Genomic DNA, 23578 nt, shown 5'->3' with positions numbered 1-23578 from the left:
TCAGGACTAATTGTGGGCGGTCCGACAGCACTTGTTTCTTAATTCTCCTGGGACAATGACTGGGCAGTTTTGTGCCAAAGTTCATTTAACTGATGTTTAAGGGCATGTGCTTTGAGATGACACAAAACTAGCCAAGGATGGGGTCCTTTTTTCAAATTTGTTTTGATGTTTGTGACACGGGGGGGGGGCTTGGGGTGCAGCTCTTCTGGACAGTACAATTGTGCTTCATAATAATATATTGTACAGCTTCAATATTTCTGCAGGCTTTGGCAGACCATCCAAGTTTGGGGAACCACCCATCCCTCCAAAAGCATACCACGATCAACGGCTTTTGCAATCTTCATCTGCTGTCAAGCAAAACAAATTGGACCCTTGCGTTACTTCGCAGTATGGAATCGAGAGCAGTGCTGGTCTTTGGAATGCTGCTACTGTAACAAGAGAAGCCCCAATACATGGAGGGAAAGCCCATGTTGTGGATCTTCCCTATATAAAATGTGAGCATATTCGGCTTTGTCCAGAACTTCCCATGCTACTCTGACAGCAGCAGAAGTAGCAGCACTGTTGTAGCTATCATGCCAATGTATCATCATAATAATTCAATCAAAAATACAGTTTCTGCTCCAAGGAAATCAGGTTGTTGTTTTTGGCTAGAAAAAAGTAATACACCACCCAAATAAGTGAATGAATTTATTGCATACAATATCAATAATTTGGTCTGAAAGTGGCCAAATTTTTGCAGGGTTTTTGTTTTGTTTTGCATAAGTAATGTACAGGAAAGGGAATATAACTGGACAGCTGTGCACAGACTCTCCGATTACCACCCACTACAGCCTTCTCCAATTAAGCAACTGCTTATTATTATGGGATGCTTACACAATTTCCCCATTCAGAAGAGCTCCCCTATTCATTTCAATGGAGGGCTCAATTTGCATTTTTGAGTGCACAAAGATCTGTTGATTGGTAAAAACTGCCTGTAAACATATATCCATTATTGTGTGAAGTAGAAACTTGTAGAAAGCAAGCCAATGTTCTCAGGAATTCTGTATCTAAGATTCTGTGAGAATTTCAGTGCACAGAATTGTAAAAGCTGAGCAGCCCTGATTGAGTCTTCTTTAACTGTCTTTTCAAACCATTTGAGATGTGCTTTCAAATAAATGGTTAACTTATATCCTTAAATTCTCCACCAGTTAATTTCTCACTCTAGTTCTAAAAAAGTGAACTTTAAAAAAAAACAATGGGGAAAGAAACCTCAAAATGTGAGCTAAAACAAAACCTTTTTAAAAAAAAAATATCAATGATTTAAAACTAGGTTTATAATTTCCTATTTATTGGCATGAATGTTTTTCTAAACTTAAAAACCCTTCTGTAAGTTATCAATTTTTATGACAAAATTTCTCACAACACACAAATATTTACAACATATACATTTTTTCAGTCCTTTACACTGGATCTCAAAAGACAAACATTTTTATAGATCACCACAGAACAAAAGCTGTGACTTAGGTTTTTCTTTTAAATTTCATAAAACTATCATAAGTTAAAGTGAATAGGTTTCTTTAAATTCCTTGTAGCATTTTACAAGTGCAACAGAAAACTATGAGGATCCAATTCAGATAGCTGCAGTTCATTGGATAAATGTTGCCTGTTGTAATCACATTGTTTCACAGCAAGTTCTTGAAAAAATAAGCACCAATCATTCTTGCAAAGAACAATTTTATCTAAAAGTATCGAAAAAGTGTTAAATACAAGGTGTTTTAATTTACATAACAAGAAATAAATACACCATATCCAAACTTGGTATTCTGCATACTGCTACTTTTGTACATATAATGTACTAAAAGTCAGCAAACTGTCAACACCTTTTTTTTTTTAAAGAAATCAATTTGACTTCAAACCAACGGTTTGCTACTATAACAAAGGCCACAAACAGTACGTCTGGGGACAGCATACAGTGTTAAAACTGACAAACTCCAAGGGGGAAAACATCTAGCAAATAAACTGAAAAGCTTTAGTTCATTGCTGGTGATATTAACATACTAGAAAACCTTAAATAGGCTGCTACTATGATTTTTTTAAAGATTGTTTAGTCAGATGTAAGAGCAAAATAATGCTCTCACGGATTAAAAATAATTGTGAAGCCACATTATTGTGATTTAATTAACCTGCATGGAAACATTTGATGGCATTTTTGTAATTTTGCTTGAGCCTTTATTTTACAATAGAGCATTTTTCTAACTTAGAATTGCACATAAGAAGGCTATTAAAAAGTACAATAAAAATCTGCACAAATGACTTAAGGAGTCAGTATGCTGTACACTTTCTACAATATTATGTTGATATAAGTGAATAAACATTAAAGAAGTGCTTCCACTAACATTTTCAGAAAGTTCATCAGTTGAGGAATAATTAATTGGAATTTTGTTTTTTTTAAAAAATGGACATCCTGTTCAGTTTAAGACCTGTAAGCTTATGCATTGAGCCTTAAAGACTGATCTTCTCGTCTCCTGGAAGAAATGTCAATATCTATTGAATCCTTGCCGACTATAAGCCTTAATCGCTTAGCTGGAGGCAGAGGAATAAAATCATCTTCAAAATCATCATCATACTCATCCTCTTCCTCCTCCTCTTCCTCTGCAGATGAAGAATCATCTACAGTTTCTTCTTCATATTGACTATAATCATCCACTTCCATTCGTGACTCTAGCAGAGAAAGAGTATCACTACAACATACCCCGTTCTCATGGAGGTCATCAGAATATGTTCCCCTGTTTTCTTCTTCTCGCTTTAGCTGTATTTTTAATTTTGTTGAACTACTACTTGATCCTGAGTTAAACCCATTATTAAGCTTTGCTACATATAGATTATTATCTTTTTCATGGTCTTTACTAAGTTTGATGCTTATTTTTGAAGAACTCATGCCATCATCTTCTTGGTCGTTTGTCTTGCTGTTGCTATCATGCCGCCTCCGAAGGGTCAGTTTGGGAATCCCAGAGCTGTTTTCAAGGATTAGTTGTGCATCATACCTTGTGATTCGCCTTTTCTTTTTGCTTTTTGCAGTTCTAAAACGGTCCTTTACTTTGAAAGTGTCCGAAGTCACAATGGAGCAGCCACCGGAGGAAGGGATGCAGTCTTTGTAGCCAATGGCTGAATCCACTACATTGTTTATCTCTCCTAGGTCAGAATGTGAACTGATCAAATCTGGCACTTTGTCCTTGCCAGACAAGTTGTGTGCAGCATCAGTTTCCTCCGTTTTCAAAGATGGCTTCACCAGTTTTCCTTGTCGGGATTTCTTTTTGGCCACAACCCTGTCACTCTTCTGACACCTACCCTCCCGCTTGTGTGATGTCCCATGAGCCTGCTCACTCTCGTGCATCACAAGAGACTGCTGCTCCAAGCTATCGGTTCTCACGCCAGTCAAATTGTTTTTATAGCTATTCAGCATATTTGGTTCAAGCTTTAAGTCAGAGGTCTCCTTCAGATTCATTCGTGTTCTCATCGACCTCCTTGTTATATACGTACAGGGTGATATCTCCCCAGGTTCATGAGCACCTTTCACTGAATTTAGTTTATATTCTCGTGCTGCATGCCTCGTTAAGCAGCCACCAGAGACGGCAACTTTTACTGGTCCCTCTGTGTCTTTTTCTTTCTTAATGGGCAAGTTTTTATACAAGACGATTTTAGGCTCTTTCAGAACCAAGTTTCCCATTTCGAGTTTTCGAGATGCATGTTTCTGCTCTGGCCTTTTGCACTGGTTTCGTAATTTTATCTTTGAAAGTAAAGGCTTTGCAGGCTTTTTCAATCTCTTTGGTACCCTGGAATTATTTAGATGAGTTAGTCTGGATGAGGTAGAATTTGATGAAGCTGGAATTCTTGAAATAGACTGCCTTGTTAATGTTCTACTCTTACTGCTCTTTTTTACACCAATAGATTTGCGGTTAGCTGAAAGAGTAAACAGAATAAAGTTAGGTTTTCTTTCAAAGTTGTTTCTCACACCTGATTGCTAGCATGTAGTAATAACATTTCATCTGAATCTAAACAGGGGCTCTATTATACGTACATACAGCACACAGTGTTCAAGTTTAGCTAAATCAGACTGTCCACAGAAAGTCACCTATGCAGACCTTTAAAAATATGGTTAAAATATTAATGAATTGTGATTAAAAATCACTAGCAAATCTATCCAGGAGAATAAAAGACTTATGTCTGCTATTTCTAAGCCACATTTGTAATTTTGGCTCCTAACCCAAGTTATCCACCAATAATTTACATTGGTATAACCCTACTAACTATAAAAAGTACTGTACCAGTATTCACAGTCACAAACTAACTGCATGCAATCTGTTCAGTTCTCCTTAAGCACTAAAAAGAGAGCCACAAGAATCCCCGTTTTACTATGCACTTTTTTTTTAAAAGGACTATAATTACTTTGAGATACTGCATTGTCTGTGTTCTGCCTGTGGATAAAATACAAAATCTGTCTGATCATACAAGTTTCTGGGCTTTTCTTTATCTTTGAAAGATAAAGAACAAGTTTCTGGGCTTTTCTACACTCAACGTGTTTCATTATTAGGATGCCTTTAATTTCATACTGGAAAAAGCTATCCTTATGTCTTTCTTGTGTCTAAGGCTCCAAGAATTCTGTCCACTTCTCAGTTGTCAACATTGATTTAGCAGAGGATTAGCAAACATGATGTCCATTAGATGTTATTGGACTACAACTCCCATCATCCTAGAGCACTGGCCACCCTGATGGGAACTGTAGTCCAAGAAAAACTAGAAAGTGCCACATTGGTTATCCCTGATTTACCATGACAGCAACAGTTTCATGGCTCTGAACAAATTTAATTTTTTGACCCTCTATGATTCACATATTATGATAATTTATTGCCAGACAATGAAAGCAAACTGAATGGTTATTTAAGTGACAGGCAGAGTATAATTAGAAATACTACCCAAAAAAGCTGATATTTATAAAGATAAAGGTTTTTCCCCTACTCAACTTGCTAACTTAACACCAAGTCAAAAACTGCTCTGTAATTTTTAACATTTATTTAAACTGATAATTATAACGATAGGGAAAACCATTTTAGTACAAAGTATTAGTCATTTTATTACATTTTGAGGCATTGATTATATATATCCTAGAACCCTCTGCTCTAGGTACTCACATAAATTTTCAGAGGCCTAACAGCACGTTATACTTCTAAATTGAATCTACCCCCAACCCTCGAATTCTGAATGAAAAAAGTTCTAATGAAAAGCCCAAATTGTGTCTTCTTATAGGACAACAAGCATAGAAAAAAGACCTTCAAAAAGTTAGCTCCCCTTGCTTACCTGCATTAGCTTTTTCCTGAGTGGTATCTGCATCAGTGTTAGAGCTGACAGACTGGCTGTCTGAATTTTTGCTGCTGTCACCCAACTTTTTAAGCCTGTTTAAACGTTTATCTGTTTCTCTGAGTCCGTATTTGCTATTGATTACAGGAGCAGGCGCAGGCAGTCCCACTCTTGATTTAAAAGCACCAGTTCCACGTCTATAAAAGAGAATAGAACACGTTAATAACTCCGGCATAGCAATAATAAAAAAGGATATCTGATGAAACAGTATTCTGAATCCCATGTCAATACCACATGTTTAGACAAATCTAAGCTCATGCAAACATTTCAACATTGTCAGCATTCCACTATTACAATTTTGAAGGAATAACTTGAAGTAAAAATTACAGGAAATGATTCTTCATACTTTTCTGAAATTATTTCCCCTTTCTTTAAACATATACTGGTAAATCTCAAGAGAATACACTATTTCTAGGAAAATGCCTGCTAAATGTGAAATTGGAACCAATGCTTGTCCTTGATGTGAATCTGCTACTAGTGTAACAATGTTAGCATGAACAATCTAGTTACACCTGAATGAGACCACCTGGAAACCCCATGTACCTTAGGATTCTTGTATGAAATTAAATAAAAGGAGCCGTTACATGTTAGCTCCTTTCCCTAGATCTCAGTATCACCCCTCATTATAGGAGAATACTCTTTCATCCTACTTGTGTTTCTATAAATGAGTGCGGACACTAGGAAATGTGTACATTTGCATGCCAGAGGTAAAGTAAAACATAAAAAAAAAATGTATTTCCAAAACCACAGCCCTTTTTTTTAAGCTTCCATTTCGAAGTAAGTTTTTATAGAGGACAATAATGACATACCGGTAGTATCGGAGAATATAATCAAAATTACTTTTCATATGAAAAAGAGGTTTCTGCTCTTTATGCATGAAGGTATGCACAACTATGCACATCCTTGGGGAAGCTAATGCAGAAAGGGAAACAGAATTTTCTAAACTCTGGGTGACATCCGCAGTCGGGAGCGCTTCCCCCAAGCGGCCTCGAGCCGCGGAGTCCGCCGCCGCCCCAGGAGAGGTGGGGGAGCTCGGGGAGCCCAGGGCTCAGTTTAGGGGTCGTCACCCCTCCTGGCGACCGCACGAGAGGTGGCAGACTCCGCGGCTTGGGGCCTCTCGGGGGAAGCGCTCCCGACAATCTAGCAAAGCAGCCGGTGCTTCCGCGCCCCCCGAGCTGTGGGGGGGAGCTCAGGGAGCCCAGTGGCTCAGTTTAGGAGTCGTCACCCCTCCCGGTCGTCACCCCCACGACGACTGCACGAGCGGTGGCGGACTCGGCGGCTCAGGGCTGCTCGGGGGAAGCACTCCCGACATCCGGCAAAGCAGCCGGCATGCTCCAGACATCCGGCAAAGCAGCCGGCGTGCTCCCAACATCCGGCAAAGCAGCCGGCGTGCTCCCGACATCCGGCAAAGCAGCCGGCGTGTCCGCGGCCCCGATCTGCGGAGTTCGCCGCCCCCACTCCACGATAGGTGTGGGGGGAGCCCGGGGAGCCCAGTGGCTTGGTTGGGGGTTGTCACACACACACACCCCGTGAACGCACAAGCCCGGGACCAGAGCCAGAGCGCACCCGGCCATCGGCACCCGTCCATCAGCCGGGAGGAGCCCCAGAACCCTGTGGCCTAGGGCAACGTGCTCAGTGGAACTCCAGTGCACCAGAGGAGAGGGCGAGGGAAGCCCGGAACCCACCGAGGCCAACCCCACTCCAAACAAGAAGTGAGGGGAGAGGGACCTTGCGAGACGAAGAGCCTCAGCCTTATCGCCCTGCTGCTGCATCGTCCCGCCGAGGACGCTCGGCTGCCGGAAGCCCCAGGTCCAGGAAAGGCCCAGAAACGTGTGAGTGGGGGGGAAGGGAGAGGCCCTGGGAGTGCTTCTGAAGCTGCGGAAGGCTCCGGGCCTTCGCTGAGCCATAGGAACGCCTCCACAGCTGCGGCCCAGTCTTGAGGCCTTCGTGGAGGCGTCGGACACCTCGGTTTACTTACTTCTGGGTTACAGTTGTTCGTAAACCGAGGTGTTCGTAAACCGAGGTTCCACTGTACTGAATAATTCAAGCAAATTTTAATACCATCTTCTTTATTTCCAGGTTCTGGATGATAATGTTAGTAGGAAAATTCATACCTTTATTTTACTATGAGCAACTTTACAAAATACAGAAATGCCTGCTTCTCTGTGAAGTTTCCTTTTACCTAGGATCCATGGTTGATTTTTGGACCACATGCATATACATGCATTACTATCTTCTGTCTGATAGTGTGGGATGTGCCTACTACCAGTCCTTTGTTCATTATCTGTGGTCCTAATCTCTGAGATGTATGTAGTGATACCAAGTGATGGCACTAGGTAGGCAGGCAGATGTCTGGGTAGGCAGGTAGCAGAGAGTTATGAAGATGCTGCCCCAATATCATAGATGGTGTGCAAGGAAAGGTATAGTTGTGATTGGAAAGGCTGATCATCTGTGGCAGAGGCCTAGGTGTTTGGTCCCTGCCCCCCATTTTAGCCCTCCCACTCCTCTACAAGTTACTGGTAGTTTATCCATTGAGCCCACTGATCTGGTGGTGCAGTTACTGAATTCCAGGTCAGTCCATAGTTAAGACCATGTTCATTCATTGCTTGATAATTTATGAAGGGACTGTTTTGGCAAATATTACCAAGACTTGGCTGCATGAGCTAGGTGGGTCTGACCCGTCTTAGCTGTGCCCATCTGGGTACCCTGTACAGAACCAGGCTAGACTCCTTTACCAGAAAACCTCTTTACCTTGGAATGGACTTAGAGGGTCTGGGCCCTGGTGTTGGGCCAGAGAGCTAAACTGGGGTTGCTGCTGGTTTATTGACCACTCTATTGCCCAGTAGTCCTTTCAGTGCCTACTTAACCTTTTTTTGTTCAGGCAAACCTGGCCAGACATGCAGATGTTCACATGTTTACTTTCCTTTACTGTTAAATTTAACAAACTTTTAATGTTTTTAATTGTTTCCTCAGTGTTTTTTATAATTTTACTATTTCTTGTAAACCTCTTTACTACAATCAAGTGGTATACAAATGTTGTTAGGCTTCCATGCTTTCCAGTATTATGTGCACATAGTCAAACACAGCTCTCACATTTCACAAAAGATAGTATAATACACACAGCTGCGCTTCCTGCAACATGTGAAGTGGCCCCAGAGAAACAAGAGTTTATTTAGCTGAGAGCTTCACAGTTGGATGCAAAGGAACAAAAATTGTAGAGGAAGCACACTGGGGCATATATTTTTTCCTAAATTGCAGTTTCCTCTCTTAATGTGTGGCAGTGATGAAGATAAATAAAGAAAAGGCAACTATAGCTGAATCATCATAGTGAAAATACTGTGACATCAGAATCAAAATTTTCAAACAGCAGTGATTATTATTATTTTTACTTTATTTGAGCCAAGGGATCTTAAACTACCTCTGCAGCTAAAGTCCAGCTCCAAAGGCCTTCTCGCGGTTCTGCCACTGCAAGAAGTGAAGTTACAAGGATCCAGGCAGAGGGCCTTCTCGATAGTGGTGCCCGCCCTGTGGAATGCCCTCCCATCAGATGTCAAGGAGATAAACAACTATCTGTGAAGGCAGCCCTATATAGGGAAGTTTTTTAATGTTTGATGTCTCATTGTGTTTTTATATATTTTTGGAAACCGCCCAGAATGGCTGGGGCAACCCAGTCAGATGAGTAGGGTACAAATAATAAAATTATTAGTATAAGTTAAAAAAATGGTACAGTGTAACTTATTTATTTAATGGGCACACAACATATGGGGCTTACTTTGAAGGTGACCTGGAAACTACAATTAATCCAGAATGCGGCAGCTAGACTGGTGACTGGGAGCAGCCACCGAGACCACATAGTACCAGTCTTGAAAGACCTACATTGGCTCCCAGTACGTTTCCAAGCACAATTCAAAGTGTTGGTGTTGACCTTTAAAGCCCTAAACGGCCTCGGTCCAGTATACCTGAAGGAGCGTCTCCACCCCCATTGTTCTGCCTGGACACTGAGGTCCAGTGCCAACGGCCTTCTGGCGGTTCCCTCGCTGCGAGAAGCCAAGTTACAGGGAACCAGGCAGAGGGCCTTCTTGGTAGTGGCACCCGCCCTGTGGAATGCCCTCCCACCAGATGTCAAAGAGAAAAACAACTACCAGACTTTTAGAGGACATCTGAAGGCAGCCCTGTTTAGGGAAGCTTTTAATGTTTAATAAATTATTGTATTTTAATATTTCTGTTGGAAGCCGCCCAGAGCGGCTGGGGAGGCCCAGCCAGATGGGCGGGGTATAAAAAATTATTATTATTATCATAGAATAATAAGGAATTGGGTAAAACAGGAGCATTGCTCAAGTATGATTACTTTAATGTGTGAGGCATGCAAAGATTCAAATAACTGTACACTGAAAGGGGCAAAGTTTCAATTCTATGCAAATTCAATACTACATTACATGGAAAATCTGGAGAGCTGTGAAGCTTGTTTGCAAATGAGGTTTCCAAAGTTGTCTGTGCATCATGGCATTGGGATCAGCTCTTCTATGTTAAAAGTAAAAATTCCACTTGGCTAACAGAAACTCCTGATGCGAGCTTGAAGAACTCTTTTGATCCCAAACATGGTCACTCGTGGGTTGATTTTCAAGAGCCTGGCTGACACAGCATGCAAATTTGCCTTTAGAGTAGGAACTGGGAGCCATGGCAGAGTGAGAGATAGGAATTATACAGAAAGAGCTCTGGAGCTACTTCCCACACTTAATTCTACTGCGGTAGTGGGAGAGAGAGGGAGGGGGGAGAAGATGGCAATCTATGAAGTAACCATTCTTTTCTAGTATTTTGGCACCGATGAAATACCTCACTCATGGCAATTCTTCAAGCAACAATTCAAATGCCATCTACTCTCAGCAGTCCAGTTTTCACATGTTTTCTTTTCAGTCCTTATTTGGAGGATATCAGTGTACCTCTTATGGAAGGGGAATGACTTTTGGATGCTCAAGGCAAGTTCTTGCAAGACTAGCCACACACGCACAGATCAACCACGCAGGTGTACAGTGCAACTGCACTGTATTTCAGTTCACTGTTTACATGACTAGAACATACCTTTCACATGTGTAGCATTCACAGAATTCATTATTTTCTCCAAAAAACCCATCCCCGTAGTAACAAGAAATTTCTTCTCCAGGTTCAATATCTCGCAGAGCTTTCACACATGCTGTATCCCGGCCAGTTGACACAAACTATGAAGGGCAATAAGAGGCATGTAATATTACTCAGTTAATCAAATATAATTTTAAAACATCCATATATTTAAAAAGCTAGTTTGGAGGATTTTAAAACACTGACCACATACCTTACAGTTGGGTCTACAATCTGAAAAAAAGTCCAAAAGAAAATCAATTAACTGCTGATAAGACCTGGAACATGAATAGTTACAAATACCTAAAGTAAGGTTTCATGCTAATTTACTTATGGTAATATTCAACTGAACAATTAGGTGTATCACTAAGTAAGAAATATATTGCACATTTTTAAAGAACATTAACGGTAATCTAGATCATTCTAATAAAACACAGGCGAGAAATGTACTCCAAATCAAGAAATAAATTAAAAGTAGTCCTGAATATAACAATTAATTCCATTGTATTTTCTTTGTTTGTTACTTACCATGATTGATGAATGCAGCTGGACCAAGCCACAGTTGAGCACAATTCTTCCGTGTTGAGTACATGACGCTGAAGTCATTCTCTCCATGTCTGAGCAGCATGTTCTCTTCTAATTCAGAGAGTTCAGCAATACAACCCACCAATAACTCTATTTTGTCATTTCGTTTCCTAACAAACAAACAAAGGAAGAAACTCCTTAGTTAACAGAACAAACAATACATATTATTAATGAAGTCTTTCTCCAGCATAAAATATTTTAACAGAATGAATTATAGTTGCATTCTGTACATTTGTTTGTTCACTTGTCCCCCTGGCTAGGCAATGAATTTTTTTTTTTGGATAACTTATTAAAAAGCCAGGAGAGTATACATGGTATCTCTGAAGTGAAGCAATACCAACTAATCAGCTGTTCACTGCACTTCTAGTGCATGTCATATCCAACAGTAATTCAGCTTCCTACAATCCCCAGAGAATATTTCCCACCTGACCACACTGTGGTAAAGAAACTAAGGTATCACAGCAGAGCAGGTGAAGCTGGTCCAACTGGGCACTGGAATATGCTTCCAAAACATGGATGGATGCATGCTTGATGAGGTGGGATCACTCAAAGAAATAAAAAAGTAGCACTGAAGAAGAGATAGCAGATCTGAGAAGCAATGGCTGCAAACAAACATTAAAAACTGAAAAAATAGAAAGCAAGTCCCCTGCATTCTCCCCCACCAGCAAGTTTCATATCAGAAGTTGAACCTCATGAGAACTTGGTGTAGCATTAATATTACTGCAATACTTGCCACTCTTTTGTTGCGACTATTTTGGCTCCATTTTGCTCTGATGAATACCGATTGCATGGCAATATTTCAAATCCACTGTCAGTTGCAAACATTCGTAAATAAATAAATACCTGCAGGGGGGAAAGGAAAAGAAATTATCCAGAACAGCTGCATTACTTGATGTGAATCAGTTGTTCCACATCTGGCAACTTGTTTTCCAATGAGATTGGACAAGCGCCAGAAGTTTTAAAATGGACCTTACAAATACTCTTATTGTCTGCTGCATTTATGGAACAATTTTGACTGAGTTGCATAGAGTTGCTGCTTCTATTATGCTATATTGTTGTTTGATGAGTGTACACAACTTTTTTTTTATGTGGTCAACCCTCTCTCACAAACTCACTTCACATAACTTTACACTAATGAAAAATACAGGCTCAATGTGGATTTCATGAAACAATCCCTTTAACATTGTTCTTAAATTCCCTCCATTGGTTAAAGAATGGTGCTGATAATGCCAACGTTGCAAGTTTGATCCCCATATGGGACAGCTGCCTATTCCTGCATTGCAGGGTTTGGACCGGACAACCCTCAAGGTCCCTTCCAACTCTACGGTTTTATGAAATGTGCTATCTTTCACTCTTATGCCAAGAAAGGGAGGATGATAAATATACTCATAACTGAAAAGAGTCTGGCCTTCATTCTTGACTATCCTAGCCCAAGATATCCAAAGCTGGTTTTGTCTAGACATCAAGTACTGTACAGCAATGAACTCTCCAGAGATCTATGACTTGGAACTCAAATTCTGCTTCCAAAAAAAAGCTTCAATACAATACATTGAGTACTAGGTCTTACCTTTCTAAAGTACTTACAATCTCCAGGTCTTCTAGTGGAAAACTTATCACCACCCCACTACAATACTCTTCCACCACTACCAAAAAATGTTTAGGGTGGCATTAAACTAGTTTTATTTTAATTTCAGTGGGTATACTCTGAGTAAAACCTACATGAATAACACCCACAGCTTACTGAAAAGGCAAAGTTGTAGTCTGATTATTTTAATGCATCAATTCAATGTCATATATACCTTCAAATGGGGGCAGTGCAGACATAATGCCAGCGAACACTTAATCATGGTTAAACAACCAGCTGTGTTCAATCTGCACCTGCCTATAACTATGGAGGGCATTTACTAAATAATAAACGATTTCCTATTATTCCTTCTGAACAGTCTTTTCTACTGCATCTTTCTCCCATCATTGGGCAAAAGAATCCTCCACTGCAGAGGGTTGGACTAGATGGCCCTCATGGTCCCTTCAAACTAGTGGCATACCTAACAGACCATTATAGCTTCGACCATGTTGGGCAGTTAAGTATGGAGAACAGTCTCCATAAACATCAATTAATTTCTATCAATTTGATTTTTTTTTAAAAAAAACCCAAAGCAGTATTTGCTGAAGCTAAAAGCAAGGGTAGACAACACAAGCAGTTTCAGTTGAGTAACATTCACAACACCTTGTAAACCAAACACTAACTTGGACTTGGATTAAGTATAAATATACCTACATGTTCCTTGAACAACCTTTCCTGCATTTTGTTCTTGTTAAGAAAATAGTGCCGGGCCCAGTCACCTGATGTCAAGGACTTGAAGGCTTTTTCCAAGTGCTCATCTTTTTTAAAACGCTCAATCACCTCTTTCAATTCCTCCTGCCTTCCTTTTATTGGTCGAAATCTAAAAAGCAAAATATTAGTCATATTTCGCTTACTTACTTTATATACGTTTAGAGCAATTGTATCACTGAGAGGGCCATAAATGAAAATGAACATTGCCATCAGCAGGCTCTACACAACTCTTGAGTATTTAAGGAAATAAATGTAACAGAAACACAGCTATTAGATTCCTTATTTACAGAGCTGTGGAGATGTTTATTTGGAATGTTGTATTCTAAGCAGCATACCTGGCAGCTGTTAACAGTTGGAAGTGTCCCATTAATGGGAATGACAAGAGTCTTTTCCTCTGAGGCACCTGCACTCATGTAGGAAGCCAGCTGTGCAGATGTAACATAGAGAACTTCGGTTATGGGGCGGCACAGAAATACCAAAATAAATAAATAAATAAATAAATAAATAAATAAATAAATAAATAAATAAATAAAACAAGTGCCAATTCTTGTCAGTCATGTTGTCTTGGAGCAGAGCAGTGTAGACTGACACCTCCCACACATCTGGGTTACAGGGATTAGCAGCCTGAAACAACACACTTGACCCTCAAAATTAGAGCCATTGGCACCCATCCTTAAGGATGCTTAACACACAACACAGCTCTAAGTATTGAGTGGTGCTTCATTCCATGTAACATTGTTTAAGAAATTACATTTCCAAACAAGCAAAGCTGTAAACTGGGCATGGCCCCGATCTGTGTACAGACTGTTGTAAATTTGTATAGCATCATCCCCACAATCTATGACCACCTCAAGTATAATCTTAGAATGCAGACATAGCATTGCAGACAAATAGCCAAAAATGGTTACAAGCAAGCAGGCACTCTGTCTCCCTCTTGACACCAGCAGTGGAATTCAAAAATCTCGTGCAACTGATTTGGTATTCTAGGCACAAATTCAAAACAATGGCCACATTGATAAGGTATGTAGTCTGCCACAGGAAGATCCCCAAAACTCTTGCCCTCATTCCTTAGAAAAGTTATTTCTTCTAGTGAAAATCAGAGAGTTATGCTAACACAAGCAAAGAATAAACTGGATGAGTTCCTCAAGGACTACTTTATTCAACAGTCTCAGGAATTACTTTGAGAGAGAAAAAGGAATGTACTGCTGAAATCTGTGCAAATCTGTGTAAGCCTAGGGAAACACCAGCATGCTTGCGTAAGATACTGGAGAAGCCACATCTGGAAAGCTGGAATGTTATTTAAAAATATCATCCTGTGTTGCTGTTGATTTTCAGATGTAAAGATGAATCACAAGAGCAGCTATAGGAATGGGGATTTTATCATTACAATTAAAGAACCTGGCCTGCTTAGGAGATCAGTGCTGGGGAAGTTTGAAAGAGACTTTCAAATATTTAACAGCAGCAACCATTGGCCATGTTGTCAGGTATAACAGTTGTTGTCCTCCAAAATGTCTGGAGGGCATCAGGTTGAAGAAAGCTAAAACAGAAGGTTAAGAGGAGTTTGGCTACAATAAATGATTACAAACTGGAACCTTAAGATTTCAGGTGGTAACAGGCAGTCATTGTCATCAGAAATACAAATTTCTAAAATTGCAACGATTAGAATACAGGACTTACCTGGGTTCAAAAAATAAGAGTGTAAATCTATGAGTATTTTGCAGTTTTATATTTATTTATATTTAGTTTCCCTGTGTGAGCTACTGGGGTCAAGAAGCCACCTGACCCAACATTTCTGTCAGAAGCATTAAGGCTGCAATCCTGAACACTTTCTACAGAGCAAGTCCATGGAGCTCAATGTGATTTCCAAGTAAACATGCATAGGATTGCACTGCACAACTGCTAAACAAAAGCATTTTCATTTTACTCTTGAAGTCCCCCCCATGTCCTTTCCTTCTTAATTTTGCTTTTGTCATAGGCCATAGAAAAAATGTAAGTTCAAATTTTTCAAAGTGTACAGAATACTTACATCAATCCTAGCCAAAAATCAAATATAACTACTATGTATTGAGAACAAATGCTTGCTTTTAGAAGCACATATCCCAATACACAGAGTGATTTTAGATGTGGGTATGAAACCTTAAATAATTTCTAGTCTGGTGACAATAAATGTTAGTATCAATTTTTTGGGGGGGGACGACAAGTCAAAATAGAGGAAGTGAAACTGTGTTCTAAACATTTTAAAGATATTTTATCAATGTCTGCTTTCAATTAAGTGTTTGTATATAGGACAATTTGCATTTAATAATTCTCTCATTTTTATAACTCTTAACATGTTTTTAAATATCTCTTACAAACCCGTTTGCAAACGAGTGTTTCTTACTGGAAAATATCATGGATTAAGTGCTCATATGAGAGTATGCAAAAGAACCCAATCTTGAACTAAAAAAAATTATTCACCATGGACAAATAGCAATATGCTTTTCAGCCACTTGGAATTCTATGGAGGGTGTCTATAAGACATTCACCCATGCTTGTAACTTGATAATAATAAAAAGTACAGGACTCCACTATTAATTGGCATTTTGAACCATACACCCAAGAGTATTTACTTCTTGCTAGTGCTGCTTCTAGATAGCTGTCCCTATTCTAGTCATATCTGTCCAAAAGGGACTGGTAGCTGTGAACCAGCCTAAGCTGGAAATAGGCACTCCTAGTCACTGAGGTCACCTAGGCCACAAGTCACCAATTTGGATCCAGGAGTACTCCAAAGATCTTTACTTGGTATTAAGAAATTAACACAGGTGGCAGGGAATCCCACCCAGGGAATTCCTTTCAAAGATCGGCTTGCAACAATGACAACAAAAACCCTCTCCCTGGGTTCCATCCATTTCACCACAGATGATGACTTAGTCCAGACATCCCCAAACTTCGGCCCTCCAGAGGTTTTGGACTACAATTCCCATCTTCCCCAACCACTGGTCCTGTTAGCTAGGGATCATGGGAGTTGTAGGCCAAAACATCTGGAGGGCCGCAGTTTGGGGATGCCTGACTTAGTCAGTCAGGTGCAATGGCGCAGAAGGCCCAGCTCTGTGAATAGAAGTTGAAAATTGACTGGGAGCCAGTGAAACTGCTTCAGTGCTGGTAAGAAACAATAGTGTCACAGCTCAGCCCCAGTTAGCAGTTAGGCAGCAGCATTTTGAACTAATTAAAAGTTTCTGAACTGTCTTCAATGGAATGTATACGGTAGTACATTACAGTAGTCCAACTCTCTGGTTACCAGAGAATAATAAATAATAATAAAAATAAAAAATTATTATTTATACCCTGCCCATCTGGCTGGGTTTCCCCAGCCACTCTGGGTGGCTCCCAACAGAGCATTTTATGCAGCTCTCTACACAAACTATTGCAAGCATAGTGACTTCTAATATGGGAAACAAAAACAAAGGAAGAGCTCTGACAATCAAAGATTCCCACAAGCAAAAATATTGGTCTCCACACTGAACAAATAGAGGAAAGAAAATTATTGGGGCTCTAGCCTTCATATGCAGAGTTCTTGAGGTATTGAAGTCTCAAATCTTCCATTCTTGGGCAAGGTGATTGAGCGAGTGGTTGCGGAACAACTCCAGGCACGCCTGGAAGAAGCGGACCATTTGGATCCCTTCCAGTCAGGATTCAGGCCTCATCATGGGACTGAAACTGCCTTGGTCGCACTGGTCGATGATCTCCGGCGGGCTAGGGACAAAGGTAAGAGCTGTTTCCTTGTTCTGCTGGATCTCTCAGCGGCTTTTGACACCATCGACCATAACATCCTTCTGGACCGTCTAGAGGGCTTGGGAGCTGGGGGCACTGTCATGCAGTGGTTCCGCTCCTTCCTCCTGGGCCGTGTTCAGAAAGTGGTGGTGGGGGATGAGTGTTCAGACCCCTGGGCGCTCACTTGTGGGGTGCCTCAGGGTTCTGTCCTCTCCCCCATGCTTTTTAACATCTATATGCAGCCACTGGGAGAGATCATCAGGGGGTTTGGGCTGGGTGTCCATCAGTATGCTGATGATACCCAGCTCTACCTCTCTTTTAAATCAGAACCAGTGAAGGCGGTGAAGGTCCTGTGTGAGTGCTTGGAGGCGGTTGGAGGATGGATGGCGGCTAACAGATTGAGATTGAATCCTGACAAGACAGAAGTACTGTTTGTGGGGGACAGGAGGCGGGCGGGTGTGGAGGACTCCCTGGTCCTGAATGGGGTAACTGTGCCCCTGAAAGACCAGGTGCGCAGCCTGGGAGTCATTTTAGACTCACAGCTGTCCATGGAGGCACAGGTCAACTCCGTGTCCAGGGCAGCTGTTTATCAGCTCCATCTGGTACGCAGGCTGAGTCCCTACCTGCCCACTGACTGTCTCTCCAGAGTGGTGCATGCTCTAGTTATCTCTCGCTTGGACTACTGCAATGCGCTCTACGTGGGGCTACCTTTGAAGGTGACCCGGAAACTACAACTAATCCAGAATGCGGCAGCTAGACTGGTGACTGGGAGCGGCCGCCGAGATCACATAACACCGGTCCTAAAAGACCTACATTGGCTCCCAGTACGTTTCCGAGCACAATTCAAAGTGTTGGTGTTGACCTTTAAAGCCCTAAACGGCCTCGGTCCGGTATACCTGAAGGAGCGTCTCCACCCCCATCGTTCTGCCCGGACACTGAGGTCCAGCTCCGAGGGCCTTCTGGCGGTTCCCTCATTACGAGAAGCCAAGTTACAGGGAACCAGGCAGAGGGCCTTCTCGGTAGTGGCACCCACCCTGTGGAATGCCCTCCCACTAGAGGTCAAAGAGAACAATTACCAGACCTTTAGAAGGCATCTCAAGGCAGCCCTGTTTAGGGAAGCTTTTAATGCTTGATGGATTTCTGTATTTTAGAATTTCTGTTTTTTTTTTGGAAGCCGCCCAGAGTGGCTGGGGGAACCCGGCCAGATGGGCGGGGTATAAATAATAAATTATTATTATTATTATTATTATTAAAATAGAATAGCATTTCCCCCAGCAAGGTATTCTGGTAAAACCGTCAAGATCACTTGTAGTCAACACTTATTCTCAAACTGAATATAGAAAAGGGGCACATTATTTAAAGAGTCATGGCTGGTTCACACTAGCTCAAACAGCATTGACTGGAAGCATAATCAGAAAGCAAGAATGAGCTTTTGGGCAGAACACAGAAATACTTAAGCATCTGGAAGCCCTGTGGAATGCCCTTCCAAGGTCAAGGAGATAAACAACTACCTGACATTTAGAAAACACCTAAAGGCAGCCCTGTTTAGGGAAGTTTTTAATCTGTGATATTTTAATGTATTTTGGTATTTGTTGGAAGCCGCCAGAGTGGTGGGGGAAACCCAGCCAGATGGGTGGGGTATAAATAAAATAAAATAAAATAATAATAAAAATAAAAATAAAAAACCAAAGTTCCCATGTAACAAGAAACTAGGGTTAACAACAGTGTCCTGGTTTGTTTCCTCATTCGTGTGAAGGGTGAGGTAGGAGCAAACAGGTTGTTTGCAGGTGCAAGCAGCTCATGTATATCCTGGCTTATTAAACCAGGATTTGATCAAGCAGGTGTGGGCTCTATGTTCAAAAGACATCACTTTGGACCATATTTTGCATAACATTTTTTTGTAGAGCATTATCTTTAAGTAGATTTAAAGGTATGTTAAAGAGCAACCGTTTTATGAATTAGAACATTTTCCCCACAAAGTCAAGATGCAGGAAGATCCAGAATTGAAATATTTAAAGCAATTTCTTCTCAAGAGCTTATGAAAAATAGCCTCCTAGGATTCTATGAGTTTCAACCAGAAATAAGTTCTCCTAATACCTGAAGCTGCCACAATCAGACAGATTATTCAAACTCAATTTAATGTCTAAGCACAAAGATCTCATCTAATAAAACCAGCGTAAAGACAGCTATACAGAAACAAATCTCCACAGGAGGGGATTCAGAACTCTACAGTGGCCTGCTCTGTATGCCACATTAAGCTATTGTTTAAAATGAACTGTGGTTTAATGTGAAAATGCATCTTACAGGCACATCCTACCCAAAAGTTCCTGGAGTGCTACCTCACTCCTGCCACATGACAGATAAAGTCACCCAAAGTCTGGTTTATCGTGCCATCCAAACCTGGGCTCATATAAGATTTTTCGAAACAAGCCACAAGCAGTAACCTAAGTTTTCTTAGGTTTACAATTACACAGGGTTACATCCAACAAAGTTGCTCTGTAACCAGAAGGACTTCTGCCTGCACAGTGGGACTGAATCCCCCACCCCCAACCTAGACAAATCTGTTCTGAGGAGTTGGTAGCTTCTAAGCTGTGCACACTTCTGAGCCAGTATGAAACGTTAAGTTCAGCAAGATGCTTTAGAGATTGGCTATTAAAAGTGTTATTTATTATGCTGAAGACTGAGCTTGGTGCCAGGATAATAAACAGAAATGGAACCCACCTAACTAAAAATTATATTGTGGGCTCAATCGTATATAGAAAAACAAGAAGAATGTGAAAAATAACAAGAAAAGTTTCCTACTACAAAACACAACAATAAATATAGAACTCACATGTTCAATCCGCAAATCATATTACCTCAAGCAAATCACCTAATGAAAGCTAATCTGAGTGATAAAAGGCAGCAATCAATCATTAAATGATGATTGATCGTAATGGCTGCCCATGTTGTTAATGAGTGAGAAATCTAATCAGCACATGAATAGTAAGATGTGGGAACACTTATATAATGGTCTGGGTAATTCAAGATTTTGGTAGTTGAATTACTGTAGCTTTGGTTATAGGATTTAGCCTGAGGCCTCACCTGGTGCAGACAATGGAGATTAAATGAATTATGAATGAATGAGTCTACTTGACATTCTGGTCCCAAGGGAATATTTGAAGCACAATTCCCAACACATTGTTTTATTTTAAAGGTTGTTTTTTTTAAAAAAAAAAGCAAGCAGAATTTGAGAGCTCATATCTACATTTTTTCTTTACTATTGATACACACAAGGCTTTATGTTTTCTAGATAGATAAAGCAAAGCAAGTTACCTAGTGTTCATTTTATGTGTTTGAAAACCTAAATATGGATCAAGAACCAAACTAGTTGCTAGGTCATCGTTCTCACACAGCTCCTTGGCAGACATTCCAGAGGAAGGCACGTAGCGACTTTGGCCCTCAAATCCCGAACCACCACTACCTGCATAAATCAAAAGAAATATTAGTATTAGCCAAAATAGACTACTGACTCTTCTGGACCTTACCCATTTAAGAGGCAATCGCATGAAGGACAACAACATGAGGAACAGCTTTGAGACCAATGCGATTTGTCCTAATACTCTATGGAAGTTCAAAGTGGACGCAGCGTAAGGTGGGAGAATGGGTCTCTGCTGTATGACTCCAATCACATCCTGTTTTTTTATTTATAGTCTGTTTTTTATTTATTTATACATCACTCTAACCTTGGGGAATTTAGAGTTTTAAATGTAACAAACGAGGCCCCTAAACATCAGTTTATACCAATTTATACCAAGTGAAACTATTGGGTGACATTTGAACATTCAGTGATGCTGAATTAATGATCAAGAGCCACCAAATGACACTAAAGTTGTTTGGTGTCATTAGTACTATTAAATATGTAACTAAACAAATATATTCTAATCAAGATTGGCAGGGTGGCAGCAGTGATGCTATTCCAGAAAGAGCTAGCCTTCTATCTTATTTGCATTTGACCAGTTGTACCTTTTAGATGAAGCCTACATGCATAGCTGCCAAGTTTTCCCTTTTCTTGCGAGGAAGCCTATTCAGCATAAGGGAAAATCCCTTAAAAAAAGGGATAACTTGGCAGCTATGGCCTACATGTCATCCTAAATGCCCCCACAATACTTTTTGCAAGAGGTATATTGTATTTCATTTTATATTGGTCTTGCTTTGCACATTTCCAACTGAAGTGCACGTTTATTTAATCCTGGAAAGTTCAGGGTGGGAATATTATGGATTCCCTTTTGCATATGCAAAATAAATTATAGAAATTGCCATGCATGCATTTAATTGGTATCCAAAGTCAATATTTGGGTTTTCAAAAGTTTTGATCTATTATGGCAAAAACAGGGAAGGAAGGAAGAAGAAGACATCAGGGACACACATTTGGAGCTGGTGAAATGAGTCATGGAAACTATATAACCTGCCAGCCAGAGAGCTAACAATGTTTTTCTGTTGGTTAGTGAATATTGAGTAGATAAAGACTGTTCAAATATTTTGAAGACACAATGGCCTTATACTTGGCACATGCTTGGTTGACTGTGACATGCAAAAATTGCTTTTGGGCAAATCTTTCACTATTTTAATGATAAAGCGCCACATAGCTATCTCACTTCCCTTCTAACATTAAATAATACCTGCTTAAAATTAAAATATAATGGAAGCACAGTTGGTAGCCTCAGTAGTATAACCCTACTTAACACAGCGGAGATGTTTCCAATTGTATGACAATAGTTAACTTGCAGAAAAAAATGAAAAAACTGTTTATGCATTTGGTCAATGATCAGCACAATAAGGGAGCTGTGATCTCTTATGAGATTATGAATACTGTTCTGTGAAAGTGAAAATCATGCAAGTAGATCATGTGCATGAGCTTTGTCTTGCTTAAAATGTGACCATGTTGTCAAAATTTATTAGCAGAGTCCCTTCCAGCTTCAGATTAGGCCTGAAACATGAGACAGAGCATGCCACTTGCTGTCCAGCATGGAGGCAGATATTGAGGAAGGATCCCTATTCCCTTTTTAAGGCTCTTAATTCCTAGGTTCTAAAAGTGCAAAAAGAAAAGCAGCCCATGCTGTAGGCAGATGGGAGCAGGGAAGCACAGATGACCACCCTATGAATAAATATTTGTACCACTGCTTTTTTAAAAAAGTTAGAGCTAATAATTTCAGGCAGCCAAATTTTGTGCCAACTTAGATTTGTAGTGGCACATGAAATACAAACACCTGCATAATAAAAATGAATTACAAAGGATCTTTCTGCCAAGATAAAGATTATCTTTCAACACTATATACTCATGCCTGAAGGTGGCAAACATTTTTCTGTCATTAGTTGCATATGGCTATGCAATACCAAAAACCTTTTAGTAGTACATTGTGTCTTGGGGCACAATGGTCAACCTTTTCCTTACATATGATAGAGTAGGATCATCAGATTTTTATTAATATCTAAGACATAAGTAAATAGAAATTAAACTGAATAAGCACAAAGTCCTTGCAACTATTTCCATGAACGCCAAGACCACAATCCATATCCGTGTGAAGTAAATAACAAATCTCCCACTGATTTCATAGCTGTAGACTGCAGCATAATCTCTTGTTTTTCTGGGACACAACATAATGTGGAAAAATTGAGGTATGCACAATTTTTCTGATAATTCACATTTAATATAGAAGAATATTCACATTTAAGCATTTATTGGGACTTAGATTTATTTCAGAAATAAGAAAGAATTATTCAACCACATTAATCTGTCATGAAATAAAGCAATTTGTTAACCAGAAACAATGTAAATATGTACAGAGAAAACAATAAACTCAACAAATACATTTATTACATTAAAAATGCATACCACAATATTCCATAAGGAAACCAGATATTACAAATAATTAACTAGAGATCACTGCTATCACATTAGCATATACATACATCTGCTTGACCGTCTCTCAACGCCATTTTTGCCAGTCTTTGGATTTTCCTTTCCAGGGTGCTGCAATTTGGACTGGTTCTGATGGTGATCATTAGATAATCTGCTTCCATTTCTCCGGCCATTCACCACCATGTTCTTGGATTCTCCCAGCCACTTCATTCCCACAGGCAATTTGTCCCCGTTGCATTTAGTCCTTCTTCCAAAGGCTTTAAGATGTTAATTGTAGTTCAGCTTCCTAGTAGAAACAGAACACACAATAGTTAAAAACTCTGCTGAAAGATGTATTTATTTATTTACTGCATATGTCAGATTGCCTATAACTGACATACTGTGGGCAATGCACAGAATATTAGGTATTTGGAGCATGTAGAGACTGCTAAACACTTAATAATACCACAGCAGTGTACAACATTAAAACAAAAAGCAGCAGAACATATAAAATACAG

General features: G+C 40.1%; 1 protein-coding gene across 4 annotated transcripts in view; it reads right to left on the bottom strand.

The window, feature by feature from the left end:
- Positions 1–674: 674 nt before the first annotated feature.
- The window catches only part of KMT5B (lysine methyltransferase 5B), a 32781-nt gene continuing 9877 nt past the window's right edge, over positions 675–23578 (bottom strand). For 3 of the 4 annotated variants that reach the window (XM_088665683.1, XM_088665679.1, XM_035122559.3), the window contains 9 exons: positions 23132–23367; positions 20495–20642; positions 13373–13538; positions 11828–11937; positions 11038–11204; positions 10724–10743; positions 10474–10610; positions 5335–5531; positions 675–3939 (listed from right to left, as the gene is read on the bottom strand). In XM_088665683.1, coding sequence (XP_088521809.1) covers positions 2468–3939; positions 5335–5531; positions 10474–10610; positions 10724–10743; positions 11038–11204; positions 11828–11937; positions 13373–13538; positions 20495–20642; positions 23132–23291 — 2577 coding nt within the window. In that variant the 5' untranslated portion in view covers positions 23292–23367 and the 3' untranslated portion in view covers positions 675–2467. Of the gene's footprint in view, positions 3940–5334; positions 5532–10473; positions 10611–10723; positions 10744–11037; positions 11205–11827; positions 11938–13372; positions 13539–13764; positions 13898–20494; positions 20643–23131; positions 23368–23578 lie in introns of those variants that run through there. The other variant, XM_088665686.1, reaches the window with a different exon arrangement.

This window comes from Zootoca vivipara, chromosome 1 (genome assembly GCF_965207765.1).
Source record: "Zootoca vivipara chromosome 1, rZooViv2.hap1.1, whole genome shotgun sequence".
NCBI lineage: Eukaryota > Metazoa > Chordata > Lepidosauria > Squamata > Lacertidae > Zootoca > Zootoca vivipara.
Note: the sequence above shows the minus strand (reverse complement) of the source record. Positions and strands in the feature narration are given on the sequence as shown.